Source organism: Natrix helvetica (genome assembly GCF_964273705.1).
Source record: "Natrix helvetica genome assembly, chromosome: 12".
In the NCBI taxonomy this organism is placed as follows: domain Eukaryota; kingdom Metazoa; phylum Chordata; class Lepidosauria; order Squamata; family Natricidae; genus Natrix; species Natrix helvetica.
The window spans coordinates 13,861,011-13,880,329 of record NC_138556.1 but is presented as its reverse complement, the minus strand read 5'-3'; the positions used below and the strand labels follow the sequence as shown (position 1 = coordinate 13,880,329).

At 44.5% G+C, this 19,319-nt stretch overlaps 2 protein-coding genes across 3 annotated transcripts in view; one reads left to right on the top strand and one right to left on the bottom strand.

Moving 5' to 3' along the window:
• GALK2 (galactokinase 2) overlaps window positions 1-19,319 on the top strand; it is a 43,068-nt gene that overhangs the window by 7,261 nt on the left and 16,488 nt on the right. For both annotated transcript variants that reach the window (XM_081964568.1, XM_081964567.1), the window contains exons 5-7: window positions 3,380-3,526; window positions 12,274-12,372; window positions 14,189-14,341. In XM_081964568.1, the coding sequence (XP_081820694.1) occupies window positions 3,380-3,526; window positions 12,274-12,372; window positions 14,189-14,341 (399 nt within the window). The remainder of the gene's footprint in view (window positions 1-3,379; window positions 3,527-12,273; window positions 12,373-14,188; window positions 14,342-19,319) is intronic.
• The window catches only part of FAM227B (family with sequence similarity 227 member B), a 117,389-nt gene continuing 107,560 nt past the window's right edge, over window positions 9,491-19,319 (bottom strand). Inside the window, exon 20 of the transcript XR_014176342.1 lies at window positions 9,491-9,590. The gene's annotated coding sequence lies outside the window, so the exon portion shown is untranslated. The remainder of the gene's footprint in view (window positions 9,591-19,319) is intronic.

Here is a 19,319-nt window from a genome sequence, read left to right as displayed (position 1 = left end):
TGCAGATTGCCAGTTTTTCTTAGTAATATAAGCATGTGCAAACATAAGAATTTTGTGGTACTGGATTCAATCGGGATTGCCAAACAGCGCTGAATATATCAAACTTTGGAATTCGGAGGATCAGTTGAGTAGAGTTAAAGCCAATTAACAGACTGGGCCTCCAAGGTTTTCTCACCAAGTGATTGAAACTTCAATCACTTTAAGATTTTGGCTCCCAGAATTCCTCAAACAGCTGACAATAGAATAGAATAGAATAGGAGAGTTGGAAGGAACCTTGGAGGTCTTCTAGTCCAACCCCCTGCTTAGGCAAGAAAACCTACACCACTTCAGACAAATGGATATCCAATATCTTCTTAAAAACTTCCAGTGTTGGAGCATTCACAACTTCACAACACATTGATTAATTGTTTTAGCTGTCAGAAAATTTCTCCTTATTTCTCAGTTGCTTCTGTCCTTGATTAGTTTCCACCCATTGCTTCTTGTTCTGACTTCTAGTGCTTTGGAAAAGTTCATGCATGTCTCTTGTTTAGTTCATCAATGACAAGACCATATAGAAAGTAAAATGGGGAACAACGGGTATGGACAATTAATACAAATGAAATATATACAATTTTTTGCTTATGTTACATGAACCACGGTGGCGCAGTGGTTAGAGTGCAGTACTGCAGGTTACTTTTGCTGCCTGCCGGCTGCCTGTAATTTGGTAGTTCGAATCTCACCAGGCTCAAGGTTGAGTCAACCTTCCATCCTTCCGAGGTGGGTAAAATGAGGACCCAGATTTTTGGGGGCAAGAGGCTGACTCTGCAAATCGCTTAGAGAGGGCTGTAAAGCACTGTAAAGTGGTATATAAGTCTAATTACTATTGCTAACCTGCAGTACTGCACTCTAACCACTTTCCTTCCTTCCTTCAATTCCCTTTCTCATTCTCCTTTCTCATGGTGCAGTGGTGAGAATGCAGTATTGCAGGCTAACTCTGCCCACAGTCAGGAGTTCAATCCTGGCTGGCTCAAGCTTGACTCAGCCTTCCATCCTTCCGAGGTCGGTAAAATGAGGACCCAGATTGTTGGGGGAAAATAGGCTGACTCTGTAAACCGCGTAGAGAGGGCTGTAAAGAGTTATATAAGTCTAATGCTATTGCTCTTATCCTGCAATTTGCAATCAATTTCAGCTCAGTGGCTTATCTTGCTCTTTCGTTATAAAAATGCCTGCCAACAACTATATCTGTTTTCCAATTGTAGTATTAATTATCCACTCTGGGTTCAAATCTGCAGTTGATTTTATTGTTCAGCCCCCAGAAAGCACCACACAATTACAATGGTCTCAAAAAGCTATCTTCAGGAAATATATGGACCCCCGATGATTGTATCTAGGCATCCAGCCACTCGACTCAGCTGCCGGTTTTAGGCTGCATTTCTTTGGATGCCGACTTGAGTGTAACACATTTTTCTACTTAATTTGACATTTCATATTTAAATGACTTAAGTCACATTGGGAACAAAAATCAGGCGGATTGATGGGAAAAAGGGAAAGAGCACCATGCAAATTTTCAGGAAATCGCATGAGAAAATTTCCTCGAAATTCCTTTTAAAATAAAAAATCTGCATCCAAGCCAAAACAGCTTCCACTGGTTCCATTCCATCTGTAATGGTAATAAAAATAACAATCTGATATGCTTTTCGTAGGGGATCAGAAATACACATCAATTCCCCGCAGAGCAAGTGATTACGGTTTTCCAAACATTTGAGGTCAGGAATGTAAGAGCTTCTTATCTTCCGAGGTTGCTTTCAGCTCACAGGGAGAAAAACGATGCAGCCAAAAAAAGTAGGGAAAAAAATGGTTTTATGGAATGACGCAGTTGATAAGAGCAAAGTAGCACGGAGGAGAGCAATGGCCAACACGCTTCCTGGCCGAATTAAAACAGACACAAAGGGTCACGTTTTAGGACTGACAAGATAGCCTGGACAGCAATTACGGTCTTCTGGATAATCACTAAAATAACTGAAGACATTTGAAGAGCAGATCTCTCATCTGTGTTAAATTGGCTGCTGAGTTTAACTCGGGCAATAGTTCAGTTTTTTCTGTTTTTCTAATAGCCCGTGGAACGGTTTGCGAATTCACAGCATCCTTAATGCAACTGATTACACAGCATCTATCCATTTTTACTTCTCCTTTGGGGAAAAAATAAATAAATCCATAACCAGCAGAACAACAAAGCGTCCCTAATATTCTGAGATATTCAGAAATGAATACAGTCAGTCCCAAAGGTGTTTTTTTTTCAGGAGGCAGCTGGACTTTCTTGTTTTTTTTTCTTCTGAAGATGTTTCGCTTCTCATCCCAGAAGCTTCTTCAGCTTCTGTGACAGCAGAGGTAGGATTCAGCCGGTTCTGACCAGTTCTGGAGAACCAGTAGCTGAAATGTTGAGTAGTTTGGAGAACTGGTAAATATCACTTCTGGCTGGCTCCGCCCCCATCTATTGTCTGCCTCCTGAGTCCCAGCTGGTTGGGAGGAAATGGGGATTTTGTAGTAACCTTCCCCTGGAGTGGGGAGGGAATGGAGATTTTACAGTACCCTTCCCTGCCACGCCCACCAAGCCACGCCCACAAGCCATGCCACGCCCACAAAGCCACGCCCACAAAGCCACGCCATGCCCACAGAACCGGAAGTAAAAAAAATTGAATCCCACCACTGTCTGACAAGAGAAGGGGGAATGGAAGGATATATATTCCTTGCAGAAAGCCGGTCATTTGCATCCTTTTAGAGGGTCGTTGAGGCCACTTGGAGATTTATCTCTGTCCTCAGGGTCACCTGAGTTAGTGCTCCTGGTTCCTGTAGTCTACAATTTTTCCTCTGGAAATCCATTCCTCCTCCCCCATCATTCAAAGGCAGTTCACCCCAAATTGTATAGCTAAAAGTCTGTAGAGATTCTCAGTCATCCAGATCCTGGTTGTCCCAAAGCTGCTTTTTCGGGAGGCAACTGGACTTCTTGGTTTTTTTCTTTTGAAGATGTCTCACTTCTCATCCAAGAAGCTGCTTCTTGATTCAAATCACTAGCTGTCTGCAAGGAATATAAATCCTCCCATTCCCCACTATCCTGTCAGAGCTGAAGAAGCTTCTTGGATGAGAAGTTTCTTTGCTCCGGATTGCACGAAGATCAGCTGGCCCATGGTTGCATAACTTAAAGACCAGCTGGTCTTTGGGATTCCCGCACTCCGGCTTGCATGAAGACCAGCTAGCAAACCATTCCGGTTTGTGCTGAAAAGGTTCACCATCATTGGCTGAGGACATCTTGTAGTACAAAAACCAGCTTTCCTTGTCCCATGAAGAAGACAGCGGTTTAGTTCTTCTGAAACAGTGAGATCGATTTATCTTGTCTTTTCAGGATCACTTCAATCTCAAGAATCCGAGCGGAATTAATTGCTTGGTGGAAGGCACGATTCCTCCAAGCTCCGGTTTATCGAGCTCCAGCGCTTTGGTCTGCTGTGCGGGACTCGTGACTCTCATGGCCAACGGCAAGACCCTCTCAAAGGTAAGGTGGGAAGGAGGACCATGCTCTCCAGCGGACAGTTAAAAATGGAAGCTGGTGAATTGACGTAATTTTTTTTCAAAAAGAAATTCTCGAAACTGCGAATTGTTTCCACATTTAGTAGCTGGGGAGTTTATCTTTGAAGTAGACCGATGGAAATTTTGAGAGTGCGTTGTGGGGTCTGACTCAAAGGGCTCATTGAAAACGAGACGGTTACAATAATTATTTGTATCCTTTCAAGGGTTCCTCCGAAACGCAATACAAACAAATGGTAAATAAAAAGGCAGTAAATATTTAACGGCAGATCTAGTCATGTTTTGGATTCTCTCCCCCCCCTCCCCCTCCGGGGGGAACGAAGGGCCCTTGGGTGGGTGGAGGGTGGAAGGGAGAGAAGAATCTAGCTGGAGCAGGTTGTAGGGTTGATGGCCCCTTGTAGCTTCAACCTTCCAGTGTTATTGAGATGAGTTTCTCATGTCCCAAAGGTTCTGTTCAACTGGACTTTTGGGGGTTTTTTTTTGGGGGGGGGGAAAGAGTTTGTCCCCAAAGGCAAGGTTAAATCTCTGTGGAGAGTTTCAATCATCCAAGTCATGGCTGTTAAAAACCAAGGAAGTCCAGTTGTGTTTTGAACAGATTCTAGTCTAGTCTAGTCTAGATCTGTCCCGCAGGGCCATCCTGGAAACAATACAATACAATAGCAGAGTTGGAAGGGACCTTGGAGGTCTTCTAGTCTAACCCCCTGCTTAGGCAGGAAACCCTACACCACTTCAGACAAATGACTATCCAACATCTTCTTAAAGACTTCCAGTGTTGGGGCATTCACAACTTCTGGAGGCAACTTCTGTTCGACTGATTAATTGTTCTAACTGTCAGGAAGTTTCTCCTCAGTTCTAAGTTGCTTCTCTCCTTGATTAGTTTCCACCCATTGCTTCTTGTTCTACTACTCTCTAAGTAGTTTACAGAGTCAGCCTCTTGTCCCCAACAATCTGGGTCCTCATTTTAATGAACTCGGAAGGATGGATGGTTGAGTGAACATTGAGCCCCATCAGGGTTGAACTGCTGGCAGTTGGCAGAGTCAGCCTGCAATACTGCATTCTAACCACTGCACCACTACAGCTTGCTTGCTTGCTTGCTTGCTTGCTTCCTTCCTTCCTTCCTTCCTTCCTTCCTTCCTTCCTTCCTTCCTTCCTTCCTTCCTTCCTTCCTTCTCAAGCAATAGCATTTAGACTTATATATTGCTTTACAGCCCTCTCTAAGCGATTTGCAGAGTCAGCCTCTTGCCCCCAACAATCTGGGTCTTCATTTTACCCACCTCGGAAGGATGGAAGGCTGAGTTGACTTTGAGCCGGTCAGAATCGAACTGCCGAACTGCAGTCAGCTGGTGGTCAGCAGAAGTAGCTCTGCAGTATTGCATTCTAACCACTGTGTCACCACAGCTCTCTATTTAAACGACACTCACTTGTTTTAAACAAAACAAACAAACAAACATACAGGGGGAAACTGATTTGCGCTCAGAAAGTAGCCACCCCAATTTACCTTCTGCCAAATATATATGTTTTGAAAAAAGATGCTCCATCTCATTAAACCCTATCGCGAAACACCACCAATTCTCAGACCGGTAAAGCCACCTCCTGACCTGGAAAAACTCTTGGGAATTAGAAGCTTTTGCATACTGGAAACTCATTAAAGAAGAGAAAGCGAGAGAGCTGGAATGATTGGCTATTACTCACAATTATCCTAGTTTACAGAAGAGAAGACACAGAGGCCAGGGAAGTTCGCCTTCTGCCAGGATGAGGCAAGAAGGCGATCTGGAGACTATCCAAAGATCAGCCACAAGACTGGACTGAAATTAAGCAAGAGGCCTCGAACCTTGAGCAAGGAACCTTTAACAAGCAAAGGTTCCCAAACCGTCTCTGGCACATGACCTATATCAGAATACCCCACCTGACCCCAACACTGTTCCCTCCCTAGGCTGTATGTCAGGCCTGCAGCTTTTTTTGTGAATCTCAGGCCTGCCACACTTTCTATTATTCTACTATGCCTTTTTCTATTGTGGGAAAATGGGAGGGAGGATTGTACGGCGTTCGATGCTATGTAGCCAAAACAAAATTCTTTCTAGAAAGCCAAGGTCACCCTTTGTCTCTGCACCTCTGCACCTGACCAGAACTGGATAGGTGGAAACTGCCAGTATGGCAGTGGGAGATTGGACCATGTGATGGACTTGTGGGTGGGGTGGGGGATGGGGGCAAGATCTTGAACTTTCAACTGGGTGGGGAAAACCTGGAAGTTTTCAGATTCGGGTTTTCCCAGATGTGCCAACACGGCTCTCTTAATAAACTGGAACTTTGCCTTGGACTCTGGTTTACTTTTGGATGCTATTTGGAACCCTGACACTGTAATTGAGGGAGGGCTTTCATCCTTGGCCTACAAAAGCTTCGTTCAAGCATCAGAAGCTGCTCATTAAGGCAGGCCAAGTACATGAACTTCAGAGCAGACCATGACTTCAAGGGAATCTTTTCTTATGCCCAGGCACTCTGTCCCAAAGGTGCTTTTCCAAAAGCTTTTTTGGAAAAGCTCCTTTGGGACAAAACCATGATCTGAATGGTTGAGAATCTCCATAGACAACCAAGCGTTCCTGCATTTCCCAGCTGCAAATCCTGATCTGGCCACATTCTTCAGATCTCTGTGGTACTTTCCTGCTCTGGGACAGACTCGTCTGCTAGAATCTGATCCAGGGGTGGGATTCAGCCAGTTCGGGAGAACCGGTAGCTCCAAAGATCAGCTGGGGAGCAAAGCGGTTTGCTCCAACAATCAGCTGGGTTTTTCCGCCTGCCCCTGCGCTTTACTTACCTATATCCTATCAGCTGATTGCTGCGGATTGCTGCGCCTCAGCTGTGTTACTCCCCAGAAGTAACGTGGAAGGTTTGTTAAACCTGTGCATGCGTGCAGAGCACGCGATCACAAAACCGGTTGTTAAACTGGCAGGATCCCATCACTGATCTGATCCCTATGGAGGGTGGGTCATGGACAGCCTCCATAGCATCCTGGGCTTCTGCTTCATGCTTGGATAAGGACCTCTAAATGTGGCAGCATAAGTTAGCCACGAAGGAAGTAACTCTCAGCTTTGGTTGAAATGCAACTCTGCATCACCATTAGATGGCAATGGGGATTTTTTTTTGGGGGGGGGCTGTCACATAATGGTCCTCCCAATGTAACAGAGGACACTTCTTCTGAGACCAATGTGACTTTGTTTGTCCTTTGAGAACTTTGGCTATGTTGTTAGTTGCAAAGTCGTGTCTGACCCATCGTGACCCCATGGACAACGTTCCTCCAGGCCTTCCTGTCCTCTACCATCCTCTGGAGTCCATTTAAGCTCAGGCTGACTGCTTTGTTGACTCCATCCAGCCAACTCATTCTCTGTCATCCCCTTCTTCTTTTGCCCTCCATCGTTCCCAGCATGAGGCTCTTCTCCAGGGAGTCCTTCCTTCTCATTAGGTGGCCAAAGTATTTGAGCTTTGGTTAGTCTAACATGCTTATGAAGCAACGCTCTGGTCAAGACAGACATTGTGACTTAATTCTGATCTTCTACAGGGGTGTCCAACCTTGGGAAACTTTAAAACGTCTGTCCATGGAGATTCTCAGTCATCCTGGTGATGGTTGTCCCAAAGGTTCCTTTTTCAAGATGTTTCGCTTCTCATCCAAGAAGCTCCTTCAGATCTCAGATCTCTTGAAAACTTGTGGACCTCAACTCCCAGAATTCCACAGTCAGCCATGGCAGTTGAAGTCCAAAAACTCTTCAAAATTCCCAAGATTGGACAACCCTGGTCCAGTAGGCGTGACAGCAACCAGCACATGGTTAATTGGGGGAAGGTGTTTCCGTCCTTGACCCACTATAGCAGGGATGCGAACCTTTTTGGCACCAAGTACCCAGAACGGAACGGGCATGCACTAGAGCACCGGAAAACCGAAGACCAGCTGGGCGGTGCGCATGTGCATGCCAGAAACCAGAAAAGCAGCTGGCGACGGTGTACCTACCCACAGAGACGGCTCTGTGGGCCACCTCGGGCACATGTGCCATAGGTTTGCCATCACGCGCGATAGCATCCCTTTCCTTCAAAGTGGAATTTGGTGTTGCAGTCGAAACAGAGCAGAACTAAATCCCACTCATTTTTTAACCTACAGGATTGGGTAAAAGGCAGGGTTTTGTCTACTGAGCTTGTCCATGTCCAAGGAAAATAATGAGTACAAATATTGAGAGTACGCTTTATTTTGAAAGTTACCATTAAAAGCAAAGGAGTTGAAATCGGTAAAAGGGGCTTGTTCGAAACGGAATTATGCTCAAAACCGGTCGGCTTTGTTAATGTTTGTGACCATATTTAGCATGTATTGGGAGAGTGGGAGCTGTTTTGCAGACCGTGGCACTGTTCTTGATAATGTTGTTTTTCTGCTCTTCTAATTAGATATTTTCTGATTAAACGTTATTTCATTGCATAAACATAAAAAGCCTAAACATAGCCTCTTGTATAACCACCAATGATAAACATTGTTAGTTCATGTGCTGTCAATCTGGGATTAATAGCTGCCAACTGATGCAAACATTCGGATTATATTTGCTAAAATCAAGTGTCCAACTCTTCAGCAGAGAGCTTGTCTTAGGGAAAGGTAAGGGAGGCTGTTCACAGGATACAGAATAACAGATTTGGAAGGGACCTTGGAGGTCTTCTAGTCCAACCCCCTGCTCAAGCAGAAGAGCCTATACCAGGGGTGTCAAACTCATTTTCATTGAGGGCCACATCACAGTTGTGTCTGACCTCGGGCGCCTGGGGTTAGCATAGCCAGGGTGGGCGTGGCCAGCTTTACGTCACTCATGTCAGGGGTACCTGTGGTGGCCCAAGCGCTCTGCCAGTGAAAACGGGTTTCCGAGCTCCATTTTCAGTTGTGACGGCCTCCTGCAACCCCCTGCCAGTGAAAATGAAACCCGCAGCCCTCCCAAGCTCCATTTTCACTGGCAGAGGCACTAAGGGCCAATCTTTCACTTAGGGTGGCCCCACGGACCAGGTCTAAGCATTGCATGGACCCAATCCGTCCCCCAGGCCTTGAGTTTGATACCCCTGGTCTATACCATTCTGGACAAATGTCTCACCAATCCAGTGGTGACATTCAAATTTTTTACTTCTGTGGGTGTGGCTTGGTGGGCGTGGCAGGGGAAGGATACTGCAAAATCCCCATTCCCTCCTGATCAGCTGGGACTCCGGAGGCAGAGAATAGATGGGGGCGGGGCCAGCCAGAGGTGGTATTTGCCGGTTCTCTGAACTACTCAAAATTTCCGCTATCGGTTCTCCAGAACCTGCTGAATTTCACCCCTGGTCCAATCTCTTCTTAAATACCTCCAGAGACAACAAGCTTTCCTCACTATTCCATTGTCCAGCCTGAAGCCATTTGGGGAAAACCGCGGGATCTTCAGAGTTGGGTTTTCACCAGGTGTGCCAATATGACTTGCCTAATAATTCTGTACTTTGAGGAACACCTAAGCCTCAGAGGTTTGATTGCGTTTGGTCTAATACTTGGGACCCTGACATCCATTCTAGCTAAATTACATTCCACCTAGCTAAAAAACAGGTCCCATCTAAGAGATTTGGTTGTCCAAGCAAAATATATGTTGTCCCCTGAAATCATAATATGCAAAATCTGCCACATGAGAGCGCTGCTTCATATTATCTGGTGGTGATGAGAACAACTAGGTGTAACTTCAGTGTATATCATGCTTCCTAAGACTAACCATTTTCTGGAGATCATGGAAACAATCTTTAGCTAGCTTGAGAGGAACCCAAATCAGATTTTCGTGACTGTTGTGAAAGTGGCTTATTGAAGGCCACCATGAAGTGGCTTAAGAGATGGTCTACTTCTTCAACAAAGACATGGATCCAAAATGGATGCCTTTATTGTTTTGTAAAGATCGTTGAAAGCCCTCAGAATTTCTCCCCATCCGAGTCTCACCTCCAACTTAGCATTAACACTGAATTCTTTAAATCAACCTCGATGCATCACAGCAGAAACACGTCCGCGTTTACTGGAAAAGAAACCACAGTGAGTCAGTGCAACAGTAGACAAACAAGGGGAAACCTAAGCATGACATCCATTAGATAAATATTTATCTTTTACTATTTTCTTAATAGTAAATACTTAATACGGATGCCGTGGCTCAGTGGCTAAGACGCTGAGCTTGTCGATCAGAAAGGTTGGCAGTTCGGCGGCTCAAATCCCTAGCACCGCGCAACGGAGTGAGCTTGTCCCAGCTTCTGCCAACCTAGCATTTCGAAAGCATGTAAAAAATGCAAGTAGAAAAATAGGAACCACCTTTGGTGGGAAGGGAACAGCGTTCTGTGCGCCTTCGGCATTTAATCATGCCAGCCACATGACCACGGAGACATCTTCGGACAGCGCTGGCTCTTTGGCTTTGAAACAGAGATGAGCACCACCCCCTAGAGTCGGGAACGACTAGCAAAGATGTGCGAGGGGAACCTTTGTCTTTACCTTATAAGAAGTTTTAGGTTAAAGGATAAATACTACATACAGTCTCTTTTTGTCTTCTCTATTAAAAACATCTGTTGGATCTGGACAATCGGTCGCCGGGGAGGGGGGGGGGGCTCTTCCAATTCTACTCACACATTTTCTGAAGGATTTCTACACATTTCAAGTTTTTTAATCCCCTTTTTGACAGTTCTATCTTCTCTGCTAAGAGTTTACGAGGGAATTGACATAGCTGAAGGAGAGTTGCGAAAGCGCTCTGTCGGTTTTCGCCGCATTTGCGAGCCCTTCGCCCCGATTAGGCAGCTCTGAGCTCTCGTATTTGATGGAAACAAAAAGTGGGCAGGCCTGCACATTCCAAGCGAAGGATTTGTTGGCTTTATCTTACAACATGTACTGGATAATGTCTCCTTGGTTGTGTGATCTAACTTAAATAGCCACAGCTTTATAAACGGAAGAAATGTTTGTAATCCTTTTTTTAAATATATGTGATTATATATGTGTGTCTGTGTGTGTGTGTGTGTGTGTGTGTATGCGTTGTATTTGTGCTGATAAATAAATAAAGGGAGACTAGTATAGATCTATTTCAAGCTATTTAGTTCTCATCAGCTAGCCATACCCTTACTGGGATTTGAACAAGGGTATGGCTAGCTAATGAGAGCTAAATAGCTTGAAATAGATCTATACTAGTCTCCCTTTATTTATTTAACAGCACAAATACAACACAAATATAACAAAGGCAACATTAAAAATATGGTTTTCTGCCTGGATGGTCTCCTGGAGTGAGGAAAAGACGTTTACAACCATGATATTCTGGGCATTGTACATTTAGGAGCAGGCTTTCTGCTGTCCTTCAGACTTTTGAACTTCAGCCACCATAAACCTGTGGACAGAATGGGAAATAAATAGCCAGACTAGCTGGAGAATGATTAAGTTGAAGTTCAAGAAATTGGTGGTGTGAAGAGATTCCCCCCAGAGGAGAATGCGATTAGAAAAATACGACAGGGTCTTATTTTCTTTTGACCCCCGAAATAAGCACTTGGCCTTATTTTTGGGGAGGTCTTATTATTTTTGAGGTGCAGGAGGCGGCGAGCGTGGTCACCTCATGGCTGCTGCTGTGTTGCAATATTTTTAGGGCGGGCTTATTTTCAGGGGAGGGCTTATTTCAGTGCATGCACTCAAACGCCTGATTGGGCTTATTATCCGGGGAGGTCTTATTTTCAGGGAAACAGGGTAGAATGTGCAGAAATGAATAGACTGACATTGGCTATTAAAGAGAAAGAACGAACTGATTATGTTACAACTTGGGAGTCATTTTACTGATGGTTAGAGAATAGACCTAAGAATTAATACTAAAAGAAGCTGTGTAAAATATAGAAAGTGTATTATTAGTTAATAGAATTAAGAAGAGTTAAATAGATCATGAAGAGGATAGTTATAGTATTAGATATTTAAGGTATCAGAAATTAAGCTAAGAATAGATTAAATAATGAATACAGTTGTAAGTTTTAATTGTTGGCACAAAATATTTGTACCCAGACGACACACTGTTTAATGAAAAAATGGGTTGTTAATATTAAAATAAAATAAAAAACTTTTAAATAAAAAGGAATCGGTGGTGATTGGCTAAGGCTGACATGGTGGTTTGGACTCAAAAAGGCAACAAAACCTAAATAACTACCCCCTAGCTCCATTTGTAAACCAGTTTTGGATTTCTCTGTATATAATTTTCAAGTAATCCTACTGGTCTTTTTGGGGTAAGAGTGCTTTCTGATGTAATCCACCACAAAGGCAACTGGGAAAAATTCCTGGAAAGGACCTCTTATTCAAACAGTATATTAGCAAATGCTGCGTAAGGGTCTTTCAAAGGAACTGCTAGGTTTCTTCATCTCTGCCAAATATTACTTAAATTGTGTGATGCCGTCCGCAAAATTGGACAGACTTTAGCTCTCACTAGCAATCCACCACTAATTGCGAGATATTACCTTGTCTTCTTTTATTTTAGTTTGGTTTGTGGCACAGTCGGCCAGATGTTCAGACTGGATTTGGCATTTTTGTCTACCTATTGAGTCCTTATTATTATTAACTAGGCGATAATCCAGCGTTGCCCTGGCATTTAGATGTGGGTAGACCAAGACGACATTGCAGGTTGGATCTGGTCCATGGGCCTTGATTTGACAGCCCTGCTCTAAACTCTCCCTGCCTTCCCCATTGTGCCCCCATAGATGGAACTGGCTGATCTGTGCAGCAAGAGCGAACATTACATTGGCACCGAAGGAGGTGGCATGGACCAGTCCATCTGTTTTCTGGCAGAAAAAGGAACCGTATGTACCGCCTGAACCATTAAGGAAAGTGTTCGAGAGATGCTTTGGGATAATTGGCATGATAAGGAAATAGGGAAAAGAGCTGAAATAAATGTGATGTTATCAGGGGGGAGGGGAAATGTAGAGTGTCATCTTGCGCTCTCTCATAATTGGGCACGTTTAAGTTTTGCAAGGTGGCTCAAGTGGCTAAGACGCTGAGCTTGTCGATCAGAAAGGTCGGCAGTTCAGCTGTTCGAATCCTTAACACACCGTGTAACGGAGTGAGCTCCTGTTACTTGTCCCAGCTTCTGCCAACCTAGCAGTTCGAAAGCACATAAAAAATGCAAGTAGAAAAATAGGAACCGCCTTTGGTGGGAAGGGAACAGCTCTCCGTGCGCCTTCAGCATTTAGTCATGCCGGCCACATGACCACGGAGACGTCTTTGAACAGCGCTGGCTCTTCGGCTTTGAAACAGAGATGAGCACTGCCCCCTAGAGTCGGGAACGACTAGCAAAGATGTGCGAGGGGAGACTTTACCTTTACCTACATTTTGCAGGACTTTCTGATGTATCCTGATTAAAAATCCCTTTTGACTTATTGTAAGTCAACTGTATGTATTTATGTATGTTGCTGACCTGGTTAATTCTGCTAAATTACCGTGACTATCAAGTTTGTCAATTGTGGAAAGTAAAAGAAAATCAAATCAGAGGAACATTAGTAATATTCGGGATGACAAAATTGTCTGTCTGTCTGTCTGTCTATCTATCTATCTAGCTAGCTAGCTATACAATACAATACAATACAATACAATACAATACAATACAATACAATAGTAGAGTTGGAAGGGACCTTGGAGGTCTTCTAGTCCAACCCCCTGCCTAGGCAGAAACCCTATATCATTTCAGACAAATGGCTATCCAACATCATCTTAAAGACTTCCAGTGTTGGAGTATTCACAGGTTCTGGAGGCAAGTTGTTCCCCTGATTAATTGTTCTCACTGTCAGGAAATTTCTCCTCAGTTCTAAGTTGCTTCTCTCCTTGATTAGTTTCCACCCATTGCTTCTTGTTCTACCCTCAAGTGCCTTGGAGAATAGTTTGACTCCCTCTTCTTTGTAGCAACCTCTGAGATATAGATAGATATCTATCTATCTAACTATACATTTTTCCCATTATTGTACATAAGTGCTTTGTCAACAATGCATTGTCTGAGTTCATGCACTTTCACAAAGTAATAATAGTCGTATTGGTAACAATAGTAATAATAATCATAGGTAAAAGGTAAAGGTTCCCCTTGCACTTATGTGCTAGTCACTCCTGACTCTAGGGGGCGATGCTCATCTCCATTTCTAAGACAGCACTGTCCAAAGTTGTCTCCATGGTCATGTGGTCAGTATGAGTAAACGCCGAAGGTGCATGGAACGCTGTTACCTTCCCACCAAAGGTGGTTCCTATTTTTTTTTACTTGCATTTTTATGTGCTTTCGAACTGCTAGGTTGGCAGAAGCTGGAACAAGTAACGGGAGCTCACTCTGTTACGCGGCGCTCGGGATTCGAACCGCCGAACTGCCGACCTTTCTGATCGACAAGCTCAGCGTCTTAGCCACTGAGCCGCTGCGTCCAATAATAATCATAGCAGTGATAATAATACTTATGTGTAATAATAATCTTTCAGCGTTCACTTTTAAAATAACAATAACCTTTTAACTTCTAATTTCTACCTCTTTTATCTAACCGCTGATAAAAGAAAAATGTCCCAAGCTAAAGGGGTTTGATTTATTGATCCTCAACACAGCCAGGCTACCAGTTGAAACTCCTCTCTTCCTCTTCCTCTCCGTAGGCGAAGCTGATAGAGTTTAATCCTCTGAAGGCCACTGACGTCAAGCTTCCAGGAGGAGCCGTTTTTGTGATTGCAAACAGTTGCGTTGAAATGAACAAGGCCGCGACTTCTCACTTCAATATTAGGGTGATGGAGTGTCGTCTCGCTACAAAGGTACTGCATGGCTTTCATCAAACTCTAATGAAACCATCACCCAAATATGTTCTGGTTGGATCACGCTTCCACTCTACCAGTTGTTGCTTTATTTTAACACCGGGTCAGGTGCTGCCTCAAAGGGCATGTTTATCTCTCCGGGAATCTGGACTCGGGCCATAAGAGACATGATGGATGGACGTTGGGATGGAATTCAGCCCCTTTGGAGAGCAGGCTAGTAAAAGAGAAGGGAGCCTGGGAAGGAAGGAAGGAAGGAAGGAAGGAAGGAAGGAAGGAAGGAAGGAAGGAAGGAAGGAAGGAAGGAAGGAAGGAGAGCAGGAGGAATGGTTTTTCACAGAGATGGGGAACCGGAAAAAAAAAGAAAGTCAACGTTAGCAATCCGTTTCTGAGATTGGTGTTAAGGAGCACTTGGGGCAAAAGGTTTTAGCAGGAACAAGGACTATGGACCTAATATTATGTAAAGGTTATAGTAAGCTGTCCAATAAGAGAATTGGGCTTACTAAGGAAGGAAGAATGGGTGCATGTTATAAAAGAAGAGGTGTAATATATTACAGATTAACAGAGTTGGAAGGGACCTTGGAGGTCATCTAGTTCAACCTCCTGCCCAAGCAGGAGACTTTACACCATTTCTGACAAATGGCAATCCAGTTTCTTCTTGAAAGCTTCCAACGCCGAAGCTCCCACAACTTCTGAAGGCAACTTCTGTTCCATTGGTTGATTAACTGTCATAAAATTTCTCCTTATTTCTAGGTTGAATCTCTCCTTGGTCAGTTGCCATCTATTATTCCTTGTCTGGCCTTCGGGTGCTTTGGGAAATAGCTTGACCCCTTTCTCTCTGTGGCAGCTCCTCAAATATTGGAAGACTGCTATCCTGTCTCCCCTGGTCCTTCTCTTCACTAGACCAGCCCAGTTCCTGCAACAGTTCATCAAATGTTTTAGCCTCCAGTCCCCTCATCATCTTGGTTGCTTTTCTCTACACTCTTTCTAAAGTCTCAACATCTTTTTTTATAGTATGGTGACCGAACCTGGATGCAGTACTCTAGGTGTGGTCTTACTAAGGCTTTATAGAGTGGAATTAGTATCAGGAGGGATCTCCAGAGAGTGTGCTACCTGAGGAATCCTCATGTGTCAGGGCTTCTTTTACTTATTTATATCCCACCTTTATTATATTTACAAATAACTCAAGGCAGCAAGTTATTTTACAATAACATTCTTTCCTCTTCTTATTTTCCCCACAACAGCAACAGAGAGAGAGAGAGAGAAAGAGAAAGAGAGAGAAATACAGTAGGTAGGGAGAGAGAGAGAAGGTAGGTAGGTAGGTAGGTAGGTAGGTAGGTAGGTAGATAGATAGATAGATAGATAGATAGATAGATAGATAGATAGATAGATAGATAGATAGATAGATAAAGAGAGAGAGAGAGAGAGAGAGAGAGAGAGAGAGAGAGAAATACAGTAGGTAGGTAGGTAGGTAGGTAAGTAGGTAGGTAAGTAGGTAGGTAGGTAGGTAGGTAGGTAGGTAGGTAGGTAGGTAGAGGGATAGAGAGAGAGAGTCACCCAGCTGGCAACTGGACTTTCTGTTTTTTCTTTGAGGACGTTTCGCTTCTCATCCAAGAAGCTTCTTCAGCTCTGACTGGATGGTGGGGAATTGTTGTTCCAATTGCGCCAACCTCACCGGCTCCTTCTCTGTTCAAACCCTTTGAAAGACACTCTTTCAGTTAAAAAAGGGATCAGATGAGAATCCACCATGGTATGAAGCAAAGCGTTAACCCCCAGTCGTTTCTCTGTTCACTCAAAGGTTGCTGCGCCAATTTGGATTCTTGTTTTAGCAATCTCATCAAATGACACTTTCCTGGATTCTTCGGGATGGGGAAGAGATGAGTGGGTGGGTGGGGGAAACAGGCAAAACAGTTAACTGGAATGAAAAACGATATAAATGCGTAGGGTTAAGAATGTGGTTCCCAACCTAGCCTACAGCCTGACAGCCACATCCAGGCAGAAGGTGCCAGAAAAGAGGAACAGTATCTTGGCAGCGAAAGGCCGGCCTGGAAGAGGCATCCGATCCTTTCGCCATCGTTAACTGCCAGGAAATGCCTTGCTTTGGAGTCATGATTATCAAATGAAGTGCAAGAGAAAGTTTGACCAGGCCTTAACATTAAACAAAGGGGAAGGGGGGGAAATGCCGTTGCTCTCGGAAGACAACTCTGCATCCCCTTTGAAGTGGCTTTGTGCAAGCGTCAGAGAAGCCCTGCATGGCGTCGTCCCTCTAATACGGTTTTACTTGGTAGTAAAGGAAACGTAGAGGAAGGAAATTGGGGCTTTGAGGCCGCCGTTCTTATAACTATACCGGGCTTGGTTATCTTACGCTTTTTGCTTTGGAGCCAGTGCTGAATTCTGACGGCTGCCTAGACCGATCCCTGCGGTTTTCCTGGATAGATTTCAGAAGCAGTTTCTCATTCTCTCCTTCTTGGGGCCTTGAGAGACGATGACCAACCCAAGATCCCCCATGTGGTATTCACTTCCTTTCCAGACCAGTTCGCAAGTGACAGCGCAAGCGCCCCGATGCCGCACGCACATGGCTGTCTGTGCATGCGCTTTGCTCGTGCACACGGCTTGAAAACCTGCCTAAATAGGACGGCGTAGATCCGGGATGGGTGAGCAGGCCCACCTGTGATTTCAGCCGAACTGGCTAAATACCACCTCTGCCCCAGCTGTCATTAGCGCCCAAGGCAGGACTAGAACTCACAATCTCCTAGTTTCTAGCCCAGTGCCTTAGCCATTACACCAGACTGGCTTTTCCTGGGCTTTACCTAGTAGTCTCCAATTTATCACTACTATCTCCATCAGCATCCAGAAACAACCACTCCTCACTCACTCACTCTCTCTCTCTATATCTATCTATCTATCTATCTATCTATCTATCTATCTATCTATCTATCTATCTATCTATCTATCTATCTATCTATCTATCTATCTATCTATCTTATCTATCTATCTTGCTCAGACAAACTTCCCTTTGTTGAATCTCTTGTGATTTAGAGAGAAAGTTTACAGAAACTAGACTCTTTTCAACGTGTAGCAAGGAATCGACCAATCTGCCTCCTTCAGGCTCAGGCAGAGTTGTAGAATATATTGCATTCTAACCACTGCATGGTGGCTCAGTGGTTAGAATGCAGTGTTGCAGGCTAATTCTTCCCACAGCCAGGAGTTCGATCCTGACTGGTTCAAGGTTGACTCATCCTTCCATCCTTCGAGGTTGTTAAAATGAGGACCAAGATTGTTGGGGGCAAAATGCGGACATTATAAATCAGGGAAGGAAGGAAGGAAGGAAGGAAGGAGCTGTGGTGGCACAGTTAGAAGGCAGTATTGCAGGCTAACTCTTCCCACAGCCAGGAGTTCGATCCTGACGGTCTCACCGTCGACTCAGCCTTCCAGCCTTCAGAAGTCAGTAAAGTGAGGACTCAGATTGTTGGGGGCAATAGGCTGACATTATAAATCACTGAGAGAGGGAGGGAGGGAGGAAGGAAGGAGCTGTGGTGACGAAATGGTTAGAACGTAGTATTGCAGGCTAACTCTTCCCACAGCCAAGAGTTTGATCCTGACTGGTTCAAGGTTGGCTCAGCCTTCCAGCCTTCAGAGGCCAGTAAATTGAGGCTCCAGATTGTTTGGGACTCTGAAAACGGCTTCGAGAGGGCTGCAAAGCACAATGAATCAGTATAAAGGTCTAAGTGCTATTTCTATTGCTAGAGAAATGAAATCCAAAGCCTTGAGGAAGATATATGGGGATTGACCGTTTTAATTTCTTGGCAGAGCTGAATGCCCAATAGCGTTCTCAATTTTTAGGGCTGAGAGTGACATTTACCTTACCTGGCAGCCCATCTGTCTGAACTGACTTTGGGGGAGGCTTTCTAATTGAATTGAAAAGAAAAAAAGAAAAGAAAAAACAGCCTCAGGAAGGTCCACTCGGTGGCACCAAAAATAATGAATGTTGTAATAATTAACACGGAAAACAAATCAGGAGGGGTGGAGATAAACAGAATCGGACTAAAACAGAAAAGACTGGCAATTAGACCACCACGGTAGCTCTAATGCATTAATCATATTAATCTTCCTAATGTTTTCCCACCCTCAATATATAGCTTTATTCTTTGTTCCAGCTTAAAAAAAGAAGGAAGAGTCTGGTGGGGCCTTTTCCGACCAGCACATTTTATTTAAAGGCAGAGAGTTTCTTTTTTCCCACTCTACGGGGCTTTTGCAGCCAGGAGGTGGTTATAGTGGAAATGGGTAGTTTTTTCTGCATTTCTCTCACCGTTTGTCCTTTTCCTACTCACCGACATCCTGCATGTGCCACAGTACCCTGACCTCACAGACCCTGGAGCCTGTTGTTTGTCTGTCCTTAGAGGAGAGCTAAATGCATTTTCCCAGCGTAATTTAGGAGTGGGAGCGCAGAGTGCAGGCTTTGCTTGGAGGGGAAAAGGGACTTGAACATCTTATTGAAAAATTTGCGAGGAGGAGGAGGAGAAGTACTGTGGGTTCTTGGTGCTCTCTGGGTTGGTTGTTTTCTTGGAGACATTGCACGACCCCAACTAGGTAACATCATCGGTATTATAAGGAGTAGGGTTTGCAAAGAGGAGGAGGAGGTGGAGAAAGGAGGAGGTGGAAAAGAGGAGGAGGCGGAGGAGGAGGAGGAGGAGGAGGAGGAGGAGGAGGAGGAGGAGGAAAAAGGGACAAAGGGGGGGGGAAGAGGGAGAAAAGAAGAATGAGGAGGGAAGGAGGAGGAGGAAGGGAAGGAGGAGGAGGGCAAAAAGAAGAAATAGAAGAAGAAGAATGAGGAGGGGGAGGAGGAAGGAGGAAGAAGAAGGGAAGAAGTAGGAGGAGGAAGAGGAGGGAGGAGGAGGTGGAAGGCAAACAAGCCCCTCCATTTAGCCACAGCTGTGGTTTCAAAATATGTTTCTCCTTATAGAAACCCCCCCCCCCCCGA